This window comes from Canis lupus, chromosome 30, assembly GCF_003254725.2.
Source record: "Canis lupus dingo isolate Sandy chromosome 30, ASM325472v2, whole genome shotgun sequence".
In the NCBI taxonomy this organism is placed as follows: Eukaryota; Metazoa; Chordata; class Mammalia; order Carnivora; family Canidae; genus Canis; species Canis lupus.
In genome coordinates, this window is record NC_064272.1 from 16,473,044 (window position 1) to 16,500,132 (window position 27,089).

Here is a 27,089-nt window from a genome sequence, read left to right on the forward strand (position 1 = left end):
CCTCCAAAATGTTTATACCAGTTTATACTTATCCTCTCCAATGTTTGATATTGCCAGACTTTTTTTGGTTAATCTGGTAGATAAGCAATAGTATTTCACGATTTCACTTTGTATTTGCCCAATTACTATTGTAGTTGAGCATCTTTTCACATTTATTGGTCATTGAACTTTCTTTTTGGTAAAGTACCATATCAAGTCATTTGCCCAGTCTTTGTCTTTTTATTGCTGTCATGGGAAGTCCTTATGTATTATGGATACTAATCCTTAAGATCCTTTTGTCTTGATACACCACAGTACCACTATGATGCATCTAGACATGGATTCTTTAATTGATCCTCTTGGAGATTAGTTGGGCTACTTGAATCTGAGATGGAAAAAATCCCAGCCATTATATCTTAAAATTATTTCCCTATTTTCACACTTCTTGTGGATTTTTTATTAGATACATTACATTTTCTCACAGTAGCATTCATGACTCCTAAGATCTTAAAATTTTCTACCCATTTTTCTCTATAATGCATTCTGGATTTTTTAACATATTTTTCAATTCACTCATTTTCTCCTTAGCTATTCCTAATCTGCTTAAAATCTTACCTAAAATCCTTGTCAGTCTGCTTCTGTTCTTAGTTGCTTCAGTGGGTTATTATCTAAGTTGCCTTGTATCCTTGTGCATTTAGTTACTGTGGACTGTTCTTTCCTTGGAATTTCATTTGTAGATAATTGGATGAAGGTAGGTTCCCCCAGAAAAAATATTCATTTGTTTCTACTAGGAACCTAGGGTAACCTCAATCCAAAGATCACTTTAAATTCATCTTTTAGTGTACAGTTTTGCAGAATGCTCAAGTATTTATAAGTTCGGGTCACAAAAGTATACAAAGGATGGCTTGTGACTACAAATCCTCATCAATAATTTTTTCTCTTTTTCCATTTGGTGACTTACTACAATACAAGTCAGTTCATTTTCCTTGCAGTACCCTAACAACAGGGACAGGGCAGAAGCAGGTAGGAAGAGGGAGGTGGTACTTCTGGTTTACTTATATAGAAGGTACATGTCTTTGGGATTCCTGAATTAAGAGGAGAGGATCTCCTAGGAGACTCCTATGAACGTCTCAGGTCTCTATCTTCAGTAACCCATGCCCACGAGGTAGGAAAATTCACCAAGTTCAGCAAATATTCTTAGGGTAAAATTTCTTTTCTTTTCTTTTTTTTTTTTTGTAAAACTTCTTTAGGTTCTGGTGTTCACTTAGTGTTTCAGGTTAAAAGTCCCTTATTTTCTTGCTAACTCATCAGTGCACTAAAGAAGATTTTTTAAAATAGTTAATCAAAAAGTCTTTACCTTTAAAGACAGATGCTGAAATATTTATGGATGAAATGAAATAGTTCATAGAATTTGCTTTAAAATAATACAGAACAAAGTGGATGAAGTTACAGATGAAACAGATTCGCAATGATTTGATAATTTTTGAAGCTGGCTGAAGGGGTTGATGTATGTTTGAAATTTTCCATAATAAAACATTTTGCTTTTTGGGATGCCTGGGTGGCTCAGCAGTTGAGCATCTTGCCTTTGGCTCAGGGCAGGATCCCGGAGTTCTGGGATCAGGTCCTACATCGGGCTTCCTGCATGGAGCCTGCTTCTCACTCTGCCTATGTCTCTGCCTCTCTCTGTGTGTGTCTCTCTTGAATAAGTAAATAAAATCTTCTAAAAAAAATTGTTTTGTTTTGTTTTTAATGAAAAATAAAAACACAGGACAAGTATGTCAAAAACAGTAAAAGCTAAAATCTACAATTTTTAGTTGTTACCAGTAGGCAGGTTAATCCAGATTCCTAATCCTCTATATACTGCCAAAACCACCTCTTTTGACTAACCCCGAGAACTAGTACAGTTACGGTTTTTGCTGTCCTCACAACTGCCTTCTGTAGTTACTAGGACATGTTCCCATTCCTTTCTCCATCTTTGGTTATGTTTGCAATAGTGTTGCCAGTATCAATTGAAACGCAAACATTTTTCCTTTTTAGAAACGATTATAACATTAACCACGATCTTTATCTGTTATTTTCTGAATTACAAATTCTACTTGTGTTATTTAAACCTTTAAATTAAATTCCAAGCAGCTACATTTTATATTCATCCTACAATATTGAACTCCAAGTTTAAAAGAAAAAACCTTTTGTGGACAGAAGCTTTGAGTAAGGCTGTCATATACACATATGACATATATAAGGATACAAACCACTCCCTTAAATGATAGCTATAATTCCAAAACTACAAATTTGCACCAAAAAAATTAATTTTCTGCCATATATAACCACGATACTAAATTTTTATCTGGAAAAGCTAATAAATGAGAAGAAAATAAAAACCAGCACATTAAAATCATTCTTTACCCAGTCTGTAGTAAAAGGAGCTCCATTTGCCATCAAAATACGAACTTCATCATCTTGACCTGCTCGTGCTGCTTCTAAAAGCTTCTTTCCCAAATCTACCAGGGACATCTAAACAAAACAAAGATGAATTTAACATCTCTACTTATATACCATTACGTGACTTTTTCCCCTTGTATCTTTATTAATACCAATTCTCAATTATCCCTCTAAAAGTCTGTGATATGGTTAATCTGAGACTACAGGTCACAACAGTAATTTATATTTGAATTTGAACAGATTTTCCTTTCTTATCAAGTTTTTACCTAAGATAATAAAATTAGTTTGAATTCTCCAAATATAGCTGATAAAGATAATGAGGTAAGCAGCAAAGAAGGCCTTCCTAATATTTAAAACTGGCAAGAAACTGTTTTCACTGGAGAAGCACAATAATAAAGTTTTTCATAAAAGTAAACAGAAATGGGATCCCTGGGTGGCGCAGTGGTTTGGCGCCTGCCTTTGGCCCAGGGCGCGATCCTGGGGACCAGGGATCGAATCCCACGTCGGGCTCCCAGTGCATGGAGCCTGCTTCTCCCTCTGCCTGTGTCTCTGCCTCTCTCTCTCTCTCTCTCTCTCTGTGACTATCATAAATAAATAAAAATTAAAAAAAAAAAAAAGTAAATAGAAATAAGGTACAAGATACTGTCCTCTGTAACTGGTGCAAGTTACAATAAATATATCAGAACTGTTTTTTATAACGGTAAAGTAGAAAATATGTTCAGAATTTAAAAGTATTTTCAATTGTTGCACAGTCAATATACATTCAAGTTCTTCCAGAAAAGGACACACAATTCACATTCAATGAAAATACCGAAAAGAGTGTCTAACATTATCAATAGGCTATGAGTCTCATTGAGAAGCTAGAAAGTAAGTATAAGTTTGTATCTTGCATTCAAGATACTTGAAAAGACTAATGTCACAGGTCAGGATGTGTGAGTGTGTATTTGAGGGCATGAGGCATGGGGAGTGGTGTCTTCTTGAATAAGAAATACTGACATACGTGTTAAGGAAAGATCATGACAAGACAACACAGGGGAAGAAAGATTTGAACATATCAGAGATGCTCAAAATCAAGGGACGATGGTTCTGAGAAGAAAGGTCCCAAAATCAGAAGGACTATTCAGCTAGAAGACTATTCAATGATGCTGTATAGTACCTTGAGCAAAGGCAAACAGATAGAATTTGAAGCCTGTGAGGAAGGGAAGATACTGAACCTCTGAGATTTACACAAGAAAAAAATGTGCCTGCAGTATGAATTTGCCTCAAAAAGTGAATATCCTTTGAGAGTTGGGTACATAGTCAAGGGGAAAGAAGTTATAAGAAGGGAGATGTCATGTTGATTAGTGTGTTCCAATCTTGTATCAACATGTATTATTTAAGAAAGAGGGGAGAGAAGTATGTATATATGTGAGAAGGGAGTTAGCACTTAGGTTATTTATGCCAGAATAGACTGTATTACATAATTAGAAGAGATGTTAGGGAATGTAAAAGGGTTGACTTAAAAAAAAAAAAAAAAAACATCCCTTGAAAGAACAGATTTATGTTTACATCACCATATTTTTTAGTAGATTCTACAACATGGGAACAACCAAAAAGACAGAGTAACCAGTAACAGATGCTAATGCTGGGAGACTTGCACAATAATTAAATGAGATGAGTATGTCCCAAACAGCCATTTGTCACAAGGCAGGAAAAGAATTTCTTATAATTATTCCATTTATAAGGGTAAAAACAATTCCTAATATATCTCATGGTGAAGAAGAAAAACAACCACATGAATTTATGGGTTTTATGTAGGGTTTTTTTTACAAGCTTTCTGTATGTGACACAACACTTTCACCCTATTTTCCTCCCATTCGCTCAGTTGACTGAGTCACTGGAACCTAAGATACTCCATAATCTTGCTAAAGACATTAAGATCTAAAGAGATTACTGATCTCTAATGAAGGATTTTTTTTCCTAGGAAATAGGTACCAGCTGGATAGTAAAAATTTATATCATACTAAAAAGGCAAAGAATCTGCAATCATTTCCTATGAAAGGCAGGATAAGGCAAAGAGAAACGGACCTCTCTTCCAGAAAAGTACATAAAATCTAAACTGGCCACACTAGGAAAAAACACAGTGACTACACTTGGATGACCAAAATTTAATATAAATGTGGTTTTACAATGAAATAAATCTTCACCCAAAATATGCCCTTCGAAATATTTCTTACACAGGTAATAGAAAATCAGCTTGCATTCATTCAGCATACATACTGCCAGATGGTTTAGACATCTGGGTATCTTTTATGAAGTAGTGGTTTAGGGTTTTTCCTCATTTTTGGAAACTGGGTTGTCTACCTTTTTCTTAATGATTTGTAAGCATTCATAACATACATTCTAGATATGAGTTCTTTCTTATTCATATATTCAGGATAGGAGTATGTAACATACGTTCTGGATATGAGTCATATGACATGTAATGTATTGTAAGTATCTCCGTCCAAAATCCTGATTTCTTGACTCCACATCCTTTTCTTTGATATCACATACTATCTTCTATGGGTAGCAAATGAAACTTCAATGTATTAAAAAACAAAAATAAAATCAAAGACAACAAAGGAATGTTTGCCACAAAAATGAATGTAAGAAACATTAATAATTTTAATTATGTAAAAGGCCCGACTCAAAATGAAAAGAGAAAATAAACACCATGAACCCAACAAATCAGCAAAGAGCATAACCATATATTTTCCAAAAGAGAAAATAGAAATAATTCACAAACATAAAAATGTTCAATGTCACTGAGAATAAATAAGAAATGTAAAGAAATGTAAATGTAAATAATTTAAAAGTTAAATTTTAAAAAGCATGAGTTGAGACTGATACTTCTACATATTGACATCTTACATATGTTGATAGCACTATAAATGGATCCGCTGGGGGTTTTTTTGGAACAGTTTGTTTTTTTTTATGTCAATTTGGCAATGTATAAGTTACAAAAATGCTCAAGTCTCATGACCCAATAGATGATCTGACATCTGAGATCTATCCTAAAGAAAATATTAAAATATACTGAAGTAGATTTATCAGTACATGTATACATGTATACTTACACAAACCTACATATATTTACTTTTTTAAAAAATGTGACATACTCTGTCTTTCCCCTTTCTCTTTTTTTTTTTTTTAAGATTGTATTTATTTATTCATGAGAGACACACAGAGAGAGAGAGAGAGAGAGAGAGAGAGGCGCAGACATAGGCAGAGGGAGAAGCAGGCTCCATGCAGGAAGCCCATTCCCGAACCTGATCCTGGGACTCTAGGATCACGTCCTGAACTGAAGGCAGACGCTCAACGGCTGAGCCACTCAGGCATCCCTATATATTCACTTTTATCATGTGAACAACCAATTAAGAGGAAGGAAAATAAATTGTGGAATCTAATAGAAAAATACAGGGATTTAAAATAATAGTTGAAAGTTATATAACATTAAAAAGTTATATCACATTAAGTAAAAAAGATACAAAACTAATTTTTGAATGTCAAGCTATACACCAAGAACAAAATAGCAAAAAATATTAACAATTGTTAGAGTGACAAGATTATGGGAAATTTTGCCTCTATTTTACAAGGTTTCTATAATGTTACTAAATCATTCCTAATTTTAAAAGTGGTTTAAGGGACAAATTACATTGTATGACTATCAACTAAGTAAATGCTGACATTAAAGTTATATACTACTGACTTACTGAACAGGAAGAGTGGAAAAAATAAAGAAAATGCATGGTAGGGATGCCTGGGTGGCTCAGTGGTTGAGCAACCGCCTTCGGCTCAGGGCATGATTCTGGGGTCCTGGGATCAAGTGCCCCACTGGGCTCTCCACAGGGAGCCTGCTTTTCCCTCTGCCTATGTTTCTGCCCCTCTGTGTCTCTTATGAACAAATAAAATCTTAAAAAAAAAAAGGGGGGGGGGGAAGAAGATGCCGGGTATTGGGTACTTAAACTAGCAAACTTATTGATCTGATTACATGAATTACAACAAAACCATGATGCACTTAAATCAACTTCTACCACAATTCTGTAATTGTCCTAATTATTCAAAACATACCATTTTTAAACACTCAGGATACTTAAGTTACTGTGGTTTTAAAGTTCCAAGAGCAACATAGCTATATAGCAGATAAACAGCTAGATCCTTTTAAATCAGTTCTCAAAATGGTAGCAGCACTGCCCCCTAGAGGGCCCTTTGGATATATATGGAGGCATTTTGGGGGCTGATGAGGGGAGGAGCGGGGTGAAGAAGCTACTAGCATTTAATGGGCATGTGTCTGGAATATTAGAGACCCGGCAATTCAGGGGACATTCCAGTATGACAAAGAATTGTCACATGTTCTGGGTGACTTTCAAAGGCCAAATATATCTAGGGCTGGAACTTAACTAATAATGTAAACAAATGTCTTTTTCCAGGTATTAATGTATCCCAAATATCCCAGATTGCAATCATACTATAAATCTATTTGTTTTGTTCAGAATTTTACTAGGAGTTGTTCATCATTTTTGAAAATCGTGTCACCAAAAAAAAAAAAAAAAAAAAGAAAGAAAGAAAATCGTGTCACCAATGTTGATGCCACTTGGTTATCTAAATCACCAACATAAAACACCAAATCAACCAGCTTTCCCAGCTTATTTTCACACTGATTCTATATACAGGTGCAAGCATTTGACAATCTCTTGTGTCATCTAGGGTGGTCTGCTGGAGGATTTACATACTGAAATACACATTTTATTATAAAGTGCTTTCCTTCTATTTCTCCTTTATAATTAGGTATTTTAATGATTTCTTTTAAATTATGCAGATAGGTAATAATAATAATTTTCATTGCAAGTTAACAAAAGGTACAATACAAACATTGTTAAAAGAAAGACAGCATTGGATCTAATAAGACTGAAAAATCAATAGGAATCACGTGAAGAAAATACACGTAATATCAAGTAAGACCAAAATCAAAGGCAATCTTAATTTTTTTTGTAAAGATAATTCGTAAAATGTGAAACAATGAAAATGCCCAAATGTAGAATTTCACTTCTGAGTGTCTCACCTGCGGGGAACGACACATACTCCAGAATAATTCTAATCCTCAGAGGAATTCAATTGCATTAAGACAACAAATTGACAATTGACAACAAATTGTATCTGGAGCTATATTGTTCAATATAGCTCCAGATACAGCCCTTTCAATTTACTTTGTTCATTATCTATCAAATCCTCAGAGATAAAGTGTTAGATTCACATAAAACCAAAAGGCTAGCAATAAAATGCTGCTTTTTTGCTATTGCAAATAACTCTTCCCCAATCAAATAAAGAAGCATAATTCAATTCAATAAATTTTAATGAATGTTAAATATATTTACTTGAAATACACTACATGAATGCCATCCCACATAATACCCCTTCCTGTTAAGTAATCTAAAAACTCATTGTAACAAATTCCATCCTAAATTATTTTCACTACTTCTGAAAAATTTTATCACAATCTGATACAAACTATTATTTTTTAATTTCGATAATATGAATTTTAATAAGACCTACAGGGGAACTTCAAAATACCCATCTACAAATTCCTTTTGATTAAAAGTACGTGCTGAGAGAGCCATCTAGTGGTAACAGGAATTATTAACAATAATTACTTTTTTTTTTTTTTTTAAGATTTTATTTATTTAATTGACAGAGTGAGAGACAGAGCACAAGCAGGCAGAGAGGCAGAGGGAGAGGAAGAACCAGGCTCCCTACTGAGCAAGGAGTCTGATGCAGGGCTTGATCCCAAGACCTGGGACTATGACCTGAGCCAAAGGAAGACATCTAACTAACTGAGCCACACAGGCGTCCCTATAATTGCATTTTAAAGCTTAAAGTCTATTTTGTTTTGAATTTCTATAATTCATAGTTCATAGAGTTGTTTTGAGGATTATAACATCTACTGAACATAACCTCTCTATAAAACTATAAAGTACTAGTTCCATATGAATTGACACTAACATTCCTAAAAGAGTATGAATAAAAAGTTAGAAAATATAATCCTATTCCAATATATTTAATAATAAATCTTGATTGTCTCATTAAAAACTTCAGTGTAAACTTGCAATATCACTCCTATGCTCAATGAGAACAATTACAAATCAAATAAAATTCTTCTACTGAAGGTTTTCACCAAGGAATTTAGTACTATGTATGCATCAAAAGCCTTTAAAATGATCATACTGACCTAATAATCCCACTCATAATAAGTCACTGAAACATTATTAAAAGTAATATTATTTAAACTAGGTAAAAACTGAAATGCCCTAATACAAGTAATAATTAAAGAAATTAAGATATATCATAATGGAATACTACAAGCTTTTATTTATTTTTTTACTTTTTTATATGGAAAATTTTGAGCAAATACAAGAATAGGCACAACAGTATAATGAACTTCCACATAGCCACCAACTAGCTTCAATATTATCAATTTATGGCCAGCCCATTTCTTATCCATACATGTTTTGGAGGAAATATCAGACATCATCTCATTTTACCTGTAAATATTCCAGTATGATGTCTAAAAGATAACACAGTACTATAATCATTTAGGATTATATTATTCAAAAGTATTAATCAAGCCTCTAAAATGAATACACACCATGATCTTAACTATGTAAAAAGTGCATAGAAAAGTACTCAGAAGTAATATACAATATACCATAATAATGAAAATTATAGGTTTTTCCCTTTATCCTCTATTTCATAAGTGTTCTATAATGAGTATGTATTACTCATGTAATTAAAAATAAACTTTTATTAGTCGTTTTAATAGAAATTTGTTGCATCTGAGTAATGTCATTTCAGTAAAAAAAAAATGTGAACATTTCATATCCTTCAACAGATCTATAAAGCAGACAACTAGAATGCTGTAAAGAATACTAGTTAAATATGTGAAAAAAACACAAAAACTTATTATTAAAAAGCTTTTCATCAAAACTAGATTACAGATAAAAGATGTTTTTAATGTAAGAAATTAGATAAAGTTTCTTTTAGTAGTAAAAGCATGTAAACTGTGACTCTAAAATTAAGCATATTGGGGCAGCCCAGGTGGCTCTGCGGTTTAGCACCACCTTCAGCCCAGGGCCTGATCCTGGAGACCCTGGATCAAGTCCCACGTCAGGCTCCCTGTATGGAGCCTGCTTCTCCCTCTGCCTGTGTCTCTGACTCTCTCTCTCTCTCTCTCCCTCTCTCTCTCTGTGTGTGTGTGTGTGTGTGTGTATTTCATGAATAAATAAGAATCTTAAAAAAAAGTCTTCATGAATAATTGTTTTTAAATAAATAAATAAAATTAAGCATATTATAACCATGTGTATAACTGTACATACGAAAATATTCTTGGGCATAAGAATTTAGTTTCCTACATTCTCATAAGTAAATATGGGCGCCTTGGGATCCCTGGGTGGCTCAGCGGTTTGGCACCTGCCTTCGGCTCGGGGCGTGATCCTGGAGTCCTGGGATCGAGTCCCGCATCAGGCTCCCTGCATGGAGCCTGCTTCTCCCTCTGCCTGTGTCTCTGCCTCTCTCTCTCTGTATGTCTCTCATGAATAAATAAATAAAATCTTAAAAAAAAAAAAAAAAGAAAGAAAGAAAGAAAATATGGGCACCTGGGTGGCTTTGTTGGTTAAGCGGCTACATTCTGCTCAGGTCATGATCCCACAGTCCTGAGATCAAGCCCCATGTCAGCAGGCTCCCTGCTCTGCTTCGGCTTCTCCCTCTCTCTCTGCTCTTGCTCTCTCTTTTTCTCTCAAATAAACAAATCTTTTTTTTTTTTTTAAGGAAAAATAAAATAAAATAAAATAAAATAAAATAATAAAATAAAATAACTTCAATAATAAAAGTAGTACCTGGCATCTTCCTAAATGTTTATCTATGTTGTCTCATGTAATCTAAACAGCCTTACCACAACAGTTATGGTCTCCATTTTGCAAAGGAGACAAACAAAAAGTAAAAGGACTTACCAAACAGCACTAGTTTCAGTCAAAGATAAGATCCATATTTTTTTTAAGATTTTATTTACTTATTCATTCATGCATTCGTTCATTCATTGAGAGACACAGAGAAAGGCAGAGGCATAGGCAGAGGGAGAAGCAGGCTCCCTGCAGGAACACAGGACTCAATCCCAGGACCCCAGGATCACGACCTTAGCCAAAGACAGATGTTCAACCGCTGACCACCCAAGTGCCCCAAGACCCATATTCTAAACTCTTGTGTTCTAAATTAAGAGAACATTGGGAATCTGCAGGGATAAAAAAGAGCATGCCCTTCAAGTCTCTCTGTGTAATTCCTTCGAAGAAAAAATAATCATATGAACTCTGGTAATTTGGAATTTTCTCCCATTTCCATTTTGTCTAGTGGGTTTTTTATTTTTTGAACTTAAAACAAAATGACACTTTCAAACATAAAATATCTAAGAAAAATCATCTCCCATAGACCCTTATTTCAGAAAACTACAAGAAGATGTACTCCTCCAAGAGCAGTAGTAAATCAAAAACAAGAATCAAGGGCTTGTTTGGGAAATAAGGGATCCAACATATATAGAGTGGAAAAGGATTCCCCAAGGTGATGGCAAAGGAAACCCCAAAATGTGCTGTACCAGAGACCTGGAAAGCAAATCCAGATTGAAGCCACAGGACAGAGGCTCCAGAAGGAGGTCTCCATGGAAAAGATAGGCTGGTAAGATTCCCAGGAAAAGAATGAGGTTTCCAGAAAAGAATTTGACATGGGTTAATGATGAATACAAGAAAAGTAAGCAAAAGAAAAAAATGACACAGTATCTTTTTCAGAGTGAAGAAAGAAACCAACACAAGAAAGAAAATGTAATCCCAATATATATATGGCATGGGTTAGTGAAGAATAGTAGTTCCAAGATTGCAATAATAACCACTAAATACTAATCCAAGCAAAACTTTTGGTATACTTCTATCAGGAAGATGAAGAGTGAGAGGCGCCTGGGTGGCTCAGCAGGTTGGGGAGCAAACTCTTGGTTTCAGCTCAGGTTGTGATCTCATGGGGTGGTGGGATCGGGCCCCTGTGTTGGGCTCCCCACTCAGTGGGGAGTCTGCTTGGGGATTCTCTTCCTCTGCCCTTCCACCTCCTGGCTCATGTGGGTGCACTCTCCTTCTCTCTAAAATAGATAAATACATGAAGAAGGGGGAGGAGGAGGGGAGAAAGGTAGAAGACAGGGAGGAGAAGGGGAGGAGGAGGGGAGGAAAAAAGAGGAGGGGAGGAGAAAAAGAGGAAGGGGGAAGGAAGGGGAACGAGAGGGGAGGAGAGGAAAGGAGGAAGAGTAAGGAAAAATATGCTTAGAGGTAGTTTGGTTTAAGATAGCCAAAGTTCCATCTTCATTAGAAGAAAGTCAAAGATATCTAAAATAGGGAAAAAAAATCAATAAATAGCATAAGCTTGTTATTTAGCAATATGGAAGTTCTAGGGGGAAAAGCAGCAAAAAGAATGGATGCTTCTGGGAAAGAAGGTTCTAGGGTGGGAAGGAATAACACAAGGGACTTTAGACTTTAGGGTTGTTGTTTCTTATACCATAAACCTTATATATTTTACTTTTCAACTTTGCAAATATATACTTTCATAAAAATAAAATTACAATAAACAAATACATGTTCACTGTATATAAAAATGTATCATTCAAAGTCATCCCCACACTTCCCAGTGGTCTTATTCCCCAGAAATAACTACTATTTAAATGTTTAGTGTGTAGCCTTCTACATCTTTTCTATGCCTACAGTAACACACATAGGCACAATGCTTCTTTTCAAACAAATAAAAAAACACAAGGGATCATACTATAATGGTTTTGCAAGTTGCTTCCTTTCCCTTAACAGGGAATCAGTAATATCTTGTTTTATCAGTAACATTTTTCTAAGTGCACACAGATAAAAACATACTTTTTACTGGCTACATAGTATTACGAACTGTGGTAAGCTGAATAATGACCCCCTCCAAAGATGTCTAGATCTTAATTCCCAGAATCTGTGAATATTAGCTTACGTGATTTTTTTTAAAAAAAGGCTTTCCAGGTGCGATTAAATTAAGGATCTTGAAATAGGAAGATCCTGGATTATCTAGATGTGCCTAATGTAATCACAAGGATCCTCATAAGAGGGATGTAGGAGTGTCAGGGTCAGAGAGAAGAAAGTAGAGATCAGAGAGGAGAGAGAGAGAAAGATCTGAAGCTGGGGTGGGGGCAAGGAGAATGCTACACCAGCCAAGAAATGCAGGCAGTCTTGAAAAACTAGAAAAGGAAAGGAAACAGATTTTCCCCTGGAACCTCCAGAAAGAACACAACCCTGCTAAAAATCTTAACTTTAAGTTTTCTGACCTCTATAACTGTAAAATAATAAATCTGTATTATTTTAAGGCACTAAATTTGTGGCACTTTGTTACAACAAATAGGAAACCATTATATTATAGAAACAGGAGGGCAGCTCGGGTGGCTCAGAGGTTTAGCGCTACCTTCGGCCCAGGGCATGACCCTGGAGACCCGGGATCGAGTCCCACATCGGGCTCCCTGCATGGAGCCTGTTTCTCCCTCTGCCTCTGTCTCTGCCTCTCACAATCCATGTTTCTCATGAATAAATAAATAAAATATTTAAAAAAAGAAAAGAAACAGGAAACAAATATATGCAGTATGAATACATTAATTATTTAATCCTGTTTTCATTTTTTTATCTTTACAAATAGTCTACAACATATCCATACACTTGGGTTAGCATTTTTATGAAAATTATTCTAAGAAGTATTAACTGCTAGATTTTTAAAATCACATTTTAATTGTGACAGACACACAAAAGATTATACCAATTGACACTCCCACAATCAGTATACAATAATGACTGCTTTTCCACAAGGTTCCCAATCCCCAAAGCCAGAATCTTGATTCCAGATCTAGACCTTCCCAAAGTCAAGGCCAAGGATCCCGTGAACTCATTCTCACAAAGATGAGGAAATACTTCCTTCCAGAATAACTTAAGAAACCGTGACCTGAGGAAATCCCACCATCATACAGGGAGAGCACCACACACAACTGTTTTAAAATCTTTAAAGCCTTCTATTAAAAGGGCATTCTTTGCCTCCAACTGGGAATTAGGGGGAGAGGATTTCATAACATTTTTTTCACCCACTTTACCAGTGAAAGTATACTTAAAACCATGTGTGTTCACATTAATTTTCATAGAGGGAACATTCCTACTCTGGGAAACCTTTCCTTCTCTGGTGCCTACCTACCCTGTCCAAAACATGAGCCCTCATTTGACTCATCAATTACTAAATGATGGCAATTCCTAAGACTTATATAATACTATAAAACAGATATAGTGGGTATAACATAGCCAAATCTGTGTATATGTATGTATGTATGTATGTATATATGTATGTAGAGAGACCACAAAGAATAAGATTGTGCCAGACACAGTCTAAGAATTTACACATACTAATTTGATCTCAACACCAGTCAAGCAGGAATTCATCATATTGTTGAGAAAACTGAGGTACAGAAGTTACACTGCCCAAGGTCATACCGCTAGTAGAGATTTGAACCAAGGCTGTCTGGCTCCAGAGTCCATACTCACAATCACTACGCTATATATCCCCATCGTCTGAGTTCTCCTAGTAGCTAGATATCCCCACTGAATGCAGGCACTACTAATGAATAGCATGCACTACCTATGCTACTCCTTGGCCTAAACACTAACCAATATCTCTAAACACCAAATTTCACTTCACATAAAACACAGGACGTGGTACAATGAACTTGGCACCCAGTTAGACTCCAATTTGCACTGGTCACCAAATAATTCATGTTTATGTGTCTTACTTAAATTATAAAATGCTTGGAGGCAAGGATGGTAGCTTATATGTCTTTCAGTTGGGTCCCTTTTTTCTTCCCCTTAAATATTTGGCAGTCCCTCCGTGTTTCATTTTTCAGCCCTCTTTTTCTTTCCCTACATTCTCTCTTCTAGCAGGTTTTTCTTTCTTAGTCATGATTACTTAATGACTTACAAATCTATCTTCAGTCCAAGCCTCCCTCCAAGCACTAGACCCTAATATTCAACTGGACAGATACCTCCACCAAAAGATGCATGCCAAAGCACTTCAAAAGTCAAATTATCCAAGTAGTGGCTTGTTCCATAGATCAGAAACTTTGGAATAATCCTGGACCCCTTTTTCCAACTGCCTCAATTCCAATCAGTCATCAAGACCTATCACTTTTACCTCCTAAATGTCTCTTAAATCCTACTTCTTTCCAGTGATGGAGAGTAGGCCTTCAATACATGTATGCTGGGCGTGCCCAGGTGGCTGAGTCAGTTAAGCATCTGCCTTTAGCTCAGGTCATGATCCCAGGGTCCTGGGATCAAGCCCCACATCAAGCTCCCGGCTAAGTAGAGAGTCTGCTTCTCCCTCTCCCTCTGCTCTTCCCCCTCTGCTTGTGTGATGGCTTGCTCACTCTCTCTCAAAAATAAATAAATAAATAGGGGTACCTGGGTGGCTTAGTCAGTTAAGGTCCGTCTTCGGCTCAGGTTGTGATCCTGAGGTCCTGGGATGGAACCCGGTGTCAAGCTCCCTGCTCTATGGGGAACCTACTTCAACCTCTGCCCACTCCCTCTCGTGAATAAATAAAATCTTATAAATAAATAAGTAAGTAAGTAAATAAATACATGAATGAATGTTGACAGTCTTTTCTCCTCTAACACACACTTTTGCTCATGGCTCCATCCTTTCTCTCCTGGAGCACTTCTAAACTAGTGTCTATGTCTCAGTGTTGCCTTTCTCCAATTTATTCCCCATTCTGCTACCAAATTTGTCATTCTTAAACAGAAATTATGCCCCTCATCAATTAACTCAGATGCATAAGATTCAAGGCCTTTCACATCTGGCCATCTGTTGGCATCTTCCCATTTATACCACTCATCACCTCTCACACTGAACACTATGCTCCAGACAACATGCTGTACTCAGCTCCTTTTCTCACCTTTGGGCATCTGTAGAGAACATTCCCTCTGCCAGGAAGAATGTTTTCCTCTCCATGCCCACTCCTGCCATATTTATTTCTATCTACTCAAAGAAGCCTTCCCTAATCTCCTCCAAATTAAATAAAGTATCCTTCCTGTGTATTCTTCTAGCATCTTAAGTTTCTTTCTATCATGGCATTTATCAGACCACACTAAATGTGCCTGTTTACTTGGCTATATGTTATCACTGTGCCTGAACTATGGTGCCTGATAAATTGCTCAACAAACATTCACTGAATAAACATTAGACACACAGAAGAAACTCCAGAAGTACTGGGATAACCAGGAGTCACATAACATTTGACTTTTTAAATGCAAATTAAGCTGACAACTTCACAAATTCTAGGAAATATCACATTTAATAAAATGCTCTCTGAATTCCTGTCAGCCTTTTTGTAAGTAAAGTCCTTACAAATGAATGAGATTAGAACTCGCCTGAATATTCTTTTTATTGGCAGCAACTCAAATTGACAGATCTGATCCCAAAAGAAATCTGAGGTCAGTTTCATGTTTTCTGAGACAAAAGGGAAAACTGTGAACATAATCAGTAAATCCAGGTAATAGCTTTGTCTGGGACCCTCAAAATCACTCTTGCACCTGCCACATTAGTATAAAAAATGTGGAAAGGAAGCCAGTATTTATCTAATAACAAGCAACAGGTCTATGAAGCAAGATAAGCTCATGGCCACCCTCAATGACCAGGGGGCAAATCAGTACCAAACTGAATTCAAAGGTTTCAACTGAATATGTTCTAGAATTGAGCTGACCAATACAGCAGCCACTAGCCATAATGCTACTAAGCACTGCAATGCAGCTAGTCCAAATGGAGCTATGTTTCAAGTTGTACACACCAGTACCCAAAAAGAATGTAAAATATCTCATTAATAACTTTTACACTAATTACATGTTAAAATGGTAACATTTTGGACATACGGGATTAAATAAAATATATTATTAAAATTAATTTCACCTACCTTTTTTTAATGTAGCTACTATAAAACTTCAAATATGTGGCTCACGTTATATTTCTGTTGGGCAGAGCTATTCTAGAACCATTAATCAAAACTTCTTGAAGGCAGCAACTTTAGAATTTATAAAAAGTTGCAACATTTGAAAATAAGATATAAGACATTCTCTCAGAAAAACTGCATCTGATAAATTATCCCTGTTACAACACTGGATAGACTTTCCCTTTAAAAACTTTAAGTATCTTTTGTCCTTGGAAAGCATCACAAACTCATTTGTGGATGAAGCTACCCATAAATTCTACCCATACTACCTCATACATTTTTCTCATCTTTGCAACCCACTGCCCCTTTACCCCGTTCAACTACTAGTCTCTTTTAAATCACATAGATTTATCCCAAGAAGAAACTGAGGCTTAAAAAGAATACAAGCAGAAGATGAAGACAAGGCGAGAACTCTACTAGAACTAGGCTGGTAGATGGTTTTGAATTAATATAGAAGCATAACTTACCTACTTACTATAAAATGAAGCCAACAAAGTACTAGGTGTCATAAGCCACAACAGTGAATCATCAATATCCTACCCAACAATAAGAACATATACACTTTGTTCCTTTCTCTCCAAGCTTTCTCATATTCTTCCTTTACTCTGCACTACCTCCAGTCTTACACATTCATTGCCTCATACCTTAAACATCACATTAGCCTTTTAGCTGACCTAACTCTAATTTCTCCATCCTAGTGCCAGGCAATCCCACTAAAATACAATTTCATTCAACTCAAACATTTCTATATGAGTACCTACCCTCAAAGAATTCATCACCTAGTACAGAAGACATACATCTCATAATTCCTTTGTCTAAAATCTTCATCAATATGACCATTCAAAGAACAATTTATCAATACCTAGTAGAGTTGAAGGTATGCCTACCCTCTGATACAGGGATTCCACAACTAGGAAGCTGCTATATCTCCTTAACACGCACACACAGAGAGGAAACATGTATAGGAACATTTACAGAAACATTATTTGTAATAGAAAAAAAGAAACTATAAACAACCTAAGCGTCCATCAACAGAAAAATATTTTTAAGTTTTATTATAAAATCTTTTAAAATAGAAAAGTGAATGTATGCATATAAATGAATATATGTGTATACACAAACACACACACCCATATGCCCATCACCCATATTTCTAAATTAAAATTTGGCCATCTTGCTTCATCCTACTCCTTTCTAAAAAAAATGTACTTTACAGCTGGCACATGCTGCATTTGGTTGTTATATCTCTAGATTAATTATATTCTAGGACAGTTTCCCTTCCACCCCCACCCCACCCTTGTTTTCCTCTCCTATGACATCAAATGGCCAGTTCATCTGTATCTCACATTCTGTATTTTTTGACTGCTTCATCCAAGGCAGTATTTAATTTCTCTCATCTCCTGTATTTCTTATAAAGTAAAAGTTAGGGATACCTGGGTGGCTGAAGCAGTTAAGCATCTGCCTTCCGCTCAGGTCATGATCCCAGGGTCCTGGGATCGAGACTCACATCCGGCTCCTTGCTCAGCAAAGAATCTGCTTCTCTCTCTCCCTCTGCCCCTCCCCTTGCTTGTGTGTGTGCAGGCTCTCTCTCTCTAATAAATAAAACCTTTTTAAAAAATAAAATAAAATCAATAAACTGAAAGTCTGAAAAGTTTGACTAAATTCGATTTTAAATTTGGTACAAAAAGCTTCATTTGATACACAATACTTGATACTGAATCACATCAGGAAACACATACTTTTTGGTTCATTTTCAGTGATACTAAGATTAATAACTAGGCTGGTAATAGTCTGAATCTTCCACTGTAAAGTTTTATTGTTTTGAGACCAACTAGTACTCTGTGGAGTGTTACTTTGGCACCATGCAAATATCCAATTCCCAATGAACCTTTTGCCTAACAATTGTAGCAGCTATTAATGATCCTGGCCCAAGTCAAGTATTTCATAAAAGGACGTAACAAATTGTGACTTTCTAATTCTATAATCCTTTCTATATTTAATATCTGGAATTCCTCATCAACTGTAATACATTTCTACTAAAACAGCAGTTCAAATGTTAAATTATCAGTTTTCAGAGTAAAGGACAGGTGTAACCACCATCTCCGTTTGTCTGGGTTTTTTACTGTTATATATTGTTTCAAATTACATTTATTCTTTTTTATGTTGAAATTGTCCCAATTGTGGCCAACAAGAGCCTCTTCAGCTAGGCTTTTGTTGTGTCTTTGAAAACTTTCTTGCTTCCGGCACAAGATGTTCCAGGTTCACCTAGGTATGTCCCCTGACCCAGTCTTGGAATCATTTATTCCTTCAAGGAGCCCTGGATTCTAAATAGAATTATCTGAAGATCAGAATTGGGGTAATATACCTACCAAAGTAGCACACTATCTCTAGGTCCTTTCAGTGGACGCAGCTAAGAAAGAAATATATATTTGGATGGAATTAAGAAATATATATGTGTATTTATATATTAAATCCTGAATTCATACTGACACCTACAATTCAAGTTCACCATAAACATTCTTTTTGCTTAGCCTCTTTGATTTTATACTTGTATTTCTATTGATTTCTAACATACAAGCAAAAAAATTGTCATAAAAAAATTGATTATCAAATGGTATCCAAACAAAAACACCAATATTACAAGACAATAAAATGAGTGAAGTTTAAGATTTCTTTGCAGTTCTTTTTGTCCTTAGCATATATGCCATTTGATATCGAGCTCAAAAGTCACTTGAAATTATGTTTTTTTCTCCATGTATTTAAGTAACTATTTTGATATACACACAGGTTCACTTATTCAAGTTTGTTCTCAATTTAAAAATTTTTTACTTTAATTGTAATTTTTGAATGTGTAAAATATTTACATAATTCAAAAGTCAAAACTAAGTAAACTCAGAAATCTCACTTCCATTCCTGTTTCACTCTTTCCCCACTCATCCTCTCTCCCCACCACAAGGTAACCATTTTATTAGTTTCTGATTTGTCTTTTCAGCTTTTCTTTTTGCAAAAGAAACAAATTAGTGTATGTATTCTTACTCCCACACTTGCACTTCTTATACCAGAGCGTACTGCATATACTGTTCTGCACTTTGCTTTTTTTTCCCCACTTAATATATACCCTGGAAAATTTTACATAGAGATTTACCTCATTCTGTTTTACACCTGCAGAGTACTATGTGTAAACTAAACCATAGTTTATTTTTAATTTAAAAAAAATGAACTAGTGAGCTTTTACTCTCCAGCAACTAAGTCAAAAGACCACCTTACAGTTCAAGGCCCTCTATCAACTGTTCCAAGCTCACACCTTCACTTCGTCCAATTTTCTCAATTCCCACCTCATAAAGGGCCCCGACAGCCATCAGATTCTAAACAATTCTTCCTTATTTGATAGGCACTCACATTATTCCAGACCCAATGCTTTCTGCCCTCATGCTATCTGCCCAGTTGAGATGGCTACATACTTTATCTCCAAATCTGACATTTCAATCAAAGCCTATTTCAAAAATTTCTCCTCTCCAATAAGCCTTCCTTAAATGAGCTAATTCCTCTACACTGCTTCCTTTAAAATTTTCTCAGGAATTTATACCATAATCTATGTTTCCCCTTCATTCATTAAACAAATGTTTACTGAGCACAGATGTGCCAACAGAAAGATGAACCAGGATAAGTCCCTATCATCAGAGAGCTTATGTTCCTGGGGGGAGTCTAACAATCAATCAATCAATCAATCAATCAATCCAATAATAGTGCTGGTAAGGTAAATGCTATGAGAGATGAAGAACTGCTATTTTAGACAAAAGTCTAAGGAAAGGCCTCTTTGAGGAAAGGATATATGAGTAGGAACATGAATTAAGAGAGGAACCAAAGCAAGGAAGGATTCCAGAGAAAAGCATCATGAAGGACAGGTCACTCTTTTGGCTGCTTAGCATCAGAGCCTCTTCATACGCCCAGGAAAAGTCCCCTGCTGATGAATCCTAAATGAAGCCAGAACCACTACCTATTAGTGAAGCTAAGTATTTGCTTTCCCAGCCACCCATGCAACTGGGATACAGTCTTATGACCTCCTCCCAAAAAAGCAGCATCCATACTAGATTTCAACTTAGAAGAAAATGCACAAAAAAGAAATATATAGAATCCATTAAGGCAAAAGTGAAAGCAGATTCAATGACAGTAGTGATAGAGGTTTCTTCTGTGACAATTCCTTTTTCCACTAAATTAACTACAGGTGGTTTCCAGTTTTTAGAACTAAGCTCTTGTCTTATGTTGTTTTGTTTTGTTTAGAACTAAGAATTCTGACTGTTCCTGGTGATCCAGGGAGATGATACAGCAAGTATAAGGCATAAGGGCCCTGGGCTAGATGGAAAAAATAGCAGGATATACAATCACAGAGACACGAATGGGCCACATTACATAAAGCCTTTTGGCCCTTTTCATGGAGTTTAACTAGGAAGTTGTTGGAATGTTTTAAACAGGAGACTATTGTGATATGATTTATGTGTGTGTGTGTGTGTATTTCATCTATTAAGGCATTTTATTTGCATGTATGTATTATATCCCTGGGAAAAAAATCCAGAGATTTTTCTCAAGTGTGTGTTTTTGTATTGCTTCTTTGTGGTCCATGATGCCAGCTTAGTACAATGAAACCACACTGGTGGGATGGGAGCAGATTATTCTGCCATTTTTCTTTTTTCTTTTTTTTTTTAAGATTTTATTTATTTATTCATAGAGACAGAGAGAGAGACAGAGAGAGAGAGAGAGAGAGAGGCAGAGACACAGGCTCCATACAGGGAGCCTGACGTGTCTCCAGGATCACACCCCGGGCTGCAGGCAGCATCAAATCACTGAGCCACTGGGGCTGCCCTATTCTGCCATTTTTCTAGATCTTTGAGTTGCATGTCAAATCTGGGGCTGACCACTCCACACTTGTTTAACACACCCATGGGGCTCACAACAATTTTCCCAGCTCTGTCATCATCAGAGATTTCAAATTCACCCATGTAACCATGTTTCATCATCACAATTAGAAACTGGACAATGACTTTGGAGCATGGCCTAATAAGAATCCAGTGTTTGCCTCCTTTGGCATTATTAATGCTCTTGAGAGAATATGCCAGGACATTCATGGGCACCATTATAGTGGCATGAAAAGATGGTGGAAAGAGCTGATTTATATTTTTTAAAAGACGACTCCTATTATTATATAGGAAGTCCATAGAGAAAAGCAAGAATTGAGGCAGAAAGACTAGTCAGGAAATTATTCCAGGCAAGAGCTGATGGTGCCTTAGGCTAGGATAATACCTATGTAATCACTTAGACTTACCTTTAATTACTACCTATCTCAGTTTAAATCTAGCATCTAATTTTGTGCTCTCCATTTGTTACCCGTTCAGGTTCTTTTCTCTCTTGCCTTATTTTGGACAGATTCTTGTTTTTTTAACATTTTATCTCTTTCTTTAACTGATTTGGATGTGACATCCTCTATTTTTGTTCCTGTAGTGGTTCCCTAGAAAATATACCATGCACTAAGACCTTTGGATTTATTTTTATCCTAATTAGGATTTACCAGGATTCCTGTGTCCCGGTTTGATATCTTTTACTGGTTCTAGAAAATATTAGCCACGATGTCTTTAAATGCCCCATTTCTCACTCCTCTTTTGGAATTCCAATCAAGACATTCTTACTCTATCCTCTGTATCTCTTACAATGTCTTTTATATTTTCCACCTTTTTGCCTCTAAGTTACGTCCTGGATAATTCTGATCTATATTCCAGTTCCATAATTTTTCTGACGTGTCCAGTCTGCTGTAAATTGCATCATTAAGTTTTCAATTCAGTTATCATATTTCCTTTTTTTTTAATTTTTTATTTATTTACGATAGTCACACACAGATTGAGAGAGAGAGAGAGAGAGAGGCAGAGACACAGGCAGAGAGAGAAGCAGGCTCCATGCACCGGGAGCCCGATGTGGGATTCGATCCCGGGTCTCCAGGATCGAGCCCTGCGCCAAAGGCAGGCGCCAAATCACTGCGCCACCCAGGGATTCCCCAGTTATCATATTTCCTATTTCCAGCAACTGGGTTTGGTGTTTTCAAATCTATGATCCCACCTTTTTTTTTTTTTAATAGTTTCATGTTTCCTGTTTTCAAGTTTGCCATTTATTTCTGTAAATAAGGTAAGCATGGTTGTTTTATCACACATCTTCTAATTCTAATATATGATGCTTATGAACGTCTATTTCTGCTATTGTTTCTGTTCATGTTTCCTTGTCTCTTTGTATGCCAGCTTATCTTTGACTATGTGCTGGTCAGTGTCCTTGAAAAATTATTTGTAGAGACATCTAAAATGAAGAAGTGTTCTCCCAGGCAACATTTGCATTTGCTTCTGCCAGGCACCTAAGGGACATTCCATATAAGAGCTTAAATCTCCCTTACCTTGCTAGGCTATAGCCACAACTTTATAGAGACTTACTTTTCTCTTTTTTTTCTCCTGTTCTGCTCAGTGCCAAGACAACTTGCCTTGAAGTCCCTTGATATTTGGCTGGAAAGTAAGCCATGAAAGGGGAACAGGGATTAGTTCTGATTTAACCATCCTTCTCCCTCAGGGGTAGACACATGGAGTCTAAGCCTAATTAGAAAGGATCTCTTGTAAAACTTTACATGCTCACATGTTGGGTAGGCTTTGAATCTCGATTTCTATCTCTACAAGTATGATGAAAAGAAACCTAACTTTCTTGAAATCTGCAAACATATTCAGGCCAACAGTGGCTTCAGTTCCCCAGATATTCTGCTAACCTCTCTTGGTTTATTTAGGGTTTCTTCCAGAATTTGGCTTACCTACCAGATTCCCCTAACTTCCCAGTTCTTCAAAACTCTTAAGGTCGTGTTCATAGATCTTATCCAGCATTTTGCAATTCTTTTCAAAAAGAAGACTGGTCTAATAATCTAGCCCACCATTAGCCAGATATAATATATATTTTGAAATTGAGTTAACAGAACTTACCTATGTATTAGATACCAGTATACAAGAAAAACAGGAGTCAAAGATGACATCTCGGTTTTGGATCTGAATAACTTGGTGAGAAGTGGGATTATTTACTGAAATAAAGATGGCAAAGTGGGACAGGGTGGTTCAGGTATTAAGAGTTTGGCCACAGACTTATTAAGTTTGAGATGCCTTAGCTAGGTTATAATTTTCTTGTAGTACAGACAAGGTGTTGTTGTCTGTTTTTTAGTGCCATTTATACCTATGAGTACTTTATTGTTGCACACATAGCTGGTATTCAACTAATCGAATATTTCTCTACCTCAGTGCTATGGACAATATCAGGTCTGGTAGTTCTTTGTTGTAGGAGATTTTTCTAGGTATTGTAGGATATTTGGTAGCATTCCTGGTCTCTACCCATTAGATGCCAGTGGCACCATCCAGTCCCCCATTTTATGACACCAAAAACAGTCTCTAGATATTGCTGAATGGCCCCTAGGGGTAAAATATCCCTGAGAACCCCTAACGCTTCTTGAATTACAGTTAATTTCTATACACTGGGCTAATATACTACCATCCTTTCACTCAACTGTACACAGCAAAGATACACAAGATGTAAGAATCTATCTAAGCCCAAACTATAGCCCACCCCAAACCAGCAATTCTCAAATTGCACTTCCCACAACACCAGAGAACTGCAGTACTGAGACAGTGGGTAAAGGGATAAGCATAGGTTAGGGGTAACAAAACAGTTTCACCCTCACTAAAGCAAGACCATCTCCAACTATTATAAATATTTGTAATATTTAAAGCATTTTTATTTTTTATTTTATTTTTTTATTTTTTAATTTATGATAGTCACAGAGAGAGAGAGAGAGAGAGAGGCAGAGACACAGGCAGAGGGAGAAGCAGACTCCATGCACCAGGAGCCTGACGTGGGACTCGATCCTGGGCCTCCAAGATCGCGCCCTGGGCCAAAGGCAGGCGCCAAACCACTGCGCCACCCAGGGATCATATTTAAAGCATTTTTAAAAGAAAGCTATCGCTAGCAAAATGTCTTTTCAGATATAAAATGGTTAAAATTTTAAATCTCAAGCAAGAATTACTTAACAGCTCTATTTTATTGCTATTCCACACCCAAATCCTTATTAATATAAACCTAGAAAAGATTTATTAAATTCATCTGCAAGTCCTGGCATGTATTTGCTTTAATTTTTTTTTTTTTTTTTTTTTTTACTCTAACCAAACAGAAACCAGGTAAAAGTTGTATGGATAAATTAGCCCTCAAAATCAGATTCTGAACTATAACTCATTCAAATAAATTTTAAATCCCAAACTATGTAGTAAGAACTTAGAATGTTGTTCTTCTTTTCTCCATTAGGTTAAACTTCCTTGTCTTGTATAATATATAGTTATTCCCAAATGTGCTATATAAAAAATAATTTTCATGCTCTACTATGAACTCCTTCCTCTAAGCTAGTTTTGTTTTAAATATTAGAGTATAAGCTCAGCTACCCTAAAAATCACAACTTTATACAAAGCTATTTTTATTTCTTTGATTTTCAGGTACCAAAATATATAATTAAATCAGACCCATGCTAATAAATGTAGTTTCTGATTACCACATAAGCTATGTATTTATCAGATATACATTCTCTATTTCTTTATCGACATTCTGTGTATAGCAATGTCCCTATTTAACTGTAAAATTATGACATCATTACAAAGCTGTTCTCCATAAAACCTAGAATATAAATGGCTATAATCTAAGGATAAAAAAATTTATTGATGACTATCATTTATTTATTTATTTGAGAAAGAGAGCGCATACAAGAACATGGTGGGGATAGAGGAAGAGGTAGAAAAAGACTCCCCACTGAGCAGGGAGCTCAACGTGAGGCTCAATCTCAGGACCCTGGGATCATAACCTGAGCCAAAGGCAGATGCTCAACCGACTGAGCCACCCAGGTGCCCCTATTGGAGACTATTTAATATTCACGTTTAAAATTAGCTCGAGTTCCAGGGTGCCAGGATCCTAGGATTGAGCACCATGTCCGGCTCCCTGCTCAGCAGGGAGTCTGCTTCTCCTTCTCCCTCTGCCCCTATACCTCACTAGTGCCCTCTCTCTCTCAAATAAATATAATCTTTATAAATAAATGAGTAAATAAGCTCAAGTTATACATCTAAAGCGCACAAATTACACACATGTATATATACACAAACACTAAACTAAAAAGGAGAACTAAGAATCCATCAATTAGCATGCCCAAAACTTCCCAGGCACCTGCCAAAATTTAATCTTCCTCCTCTACTCCCTCATGTTGTTACCAGCCTTTTTACCTCCCAAATTAGAAATCTGAGAGCTATCCGTAACTTCCTCCTCTCCCTCATGTCTTTACATACAGTTGGCCATCAAATACTATAAATCCTACTTTGCATCTCTTTTTCTCTTAATTTCTTTTTTCTCAACAGGCAACAGTTTTATATAGCTCAAAAATCCAAACCCAGAAATGTATACATTGAAAAGTTCAATGGAAGCATTTACACTATCCCACTCCCCCCAGACAAGTAATCACCTTTACTAGTTTCATGGGTATCCTACTATTTCTATTATTACCAAAAGATAGCATTACTACATAAACTGTTCTCCACTTGCTTTTCTTACTTAACACACCCTAGAGATCTTTCCTATTAGTTCATAGACAGCTTCCTCATTTTCTGTATAGGTGCTTAGCATGCTATTGTGTGGATAGGTCTTAGTTTATTATGGATGGACACTATTCCTATTATATACAACACTGCAGCTAATAACTATGTAAATGTATCATTTTATTTCATATAACTGTAGGATAAATTCCCTGAAGTAGGATTTCTGAGACAAAAGTAAATACAGGGATGCCTGGGTGGCTCAGCGGTGAGCATTTGAACATTGTCATAAAGTCTTATACTATAGTTTGGTCAAATTTATCAAAATATCTTCCTAAAACAATCAATCATGTATTCCAATCACCTACAGAAAGAGAATTTAGTATATGTGCTACTGAAGCAAGTACCAGAATACAGAATTTAACCACACGTATGCTTAACTTGAAGTGAAAAATAATTTACATAGTTGGCCACCTACCATTCTATTTCATAAACATAAAGCCCAGAATTACCCTGAAATGTGAATCTCCTATTTCTTCAGTATGTCTCAATTCTCAAATGCTTCTTATAGAGTGAACTTAACATTGCAATGTTAAAGCTTAATTAAAAGCTTAATGCATAAAGAAATGTTTTTTGGTACAACATAGCCCATAAATGTAACCCAACTTCCTCTAGGGCACAGCTGAGGAAACAGCAATGTATTTCATCACTTGAGGAAAAACTGGCTGTAATGGACTTATTGAGAGATGATATCTCTACTTCCCATGCAGCAACTTCCTACAATGCATTTCAGACCTTTTTGGATCTGGCCCATGCCTCACTCAAGCCTCATCAACTCACGACTTCCCGCTCGTATTTATACTCCAACACTGCACAGTTACCTATAATTACCACTACACACTATTCCGTTTTGTGATACCATTCCTTTTTGTGTTATTCTGCCT

The 27,089-nt window shown here is 36.2% G+C and overlaps 1 protein-coding gene across 10 annotated transcripts in view; it reads right to left on the bottom strand.

Moving 5' to 3' along the window:
- The window catches only part of GABPB1 (GA binding protein transcription factor subunit beta 1), a 64,262-nt gene that overhangs the window by 25,059 nt on the left and 12,114 nt on the right, over positions 1-27,089 (bottom strand). For 9 of the 10 annotated variants that reach the window (XM_025472819.3, XM_049104143.1, XM_049104144.1 and 6 more), the window contains exon 2: positions 2,386-2,493. In XM_025472819.3, the coding sequence (XP_025328604.1) occupies positions 2,386-2,493 (108 nt within the window). Of the gene's footprint in view, positions 1-2,385; positions 2,494-22,986; positions 23,056-27,089 lie in introns of all 10 variants that reach the window. The other variant, XM_035708776.2, reaches the window with a different exon arrangement.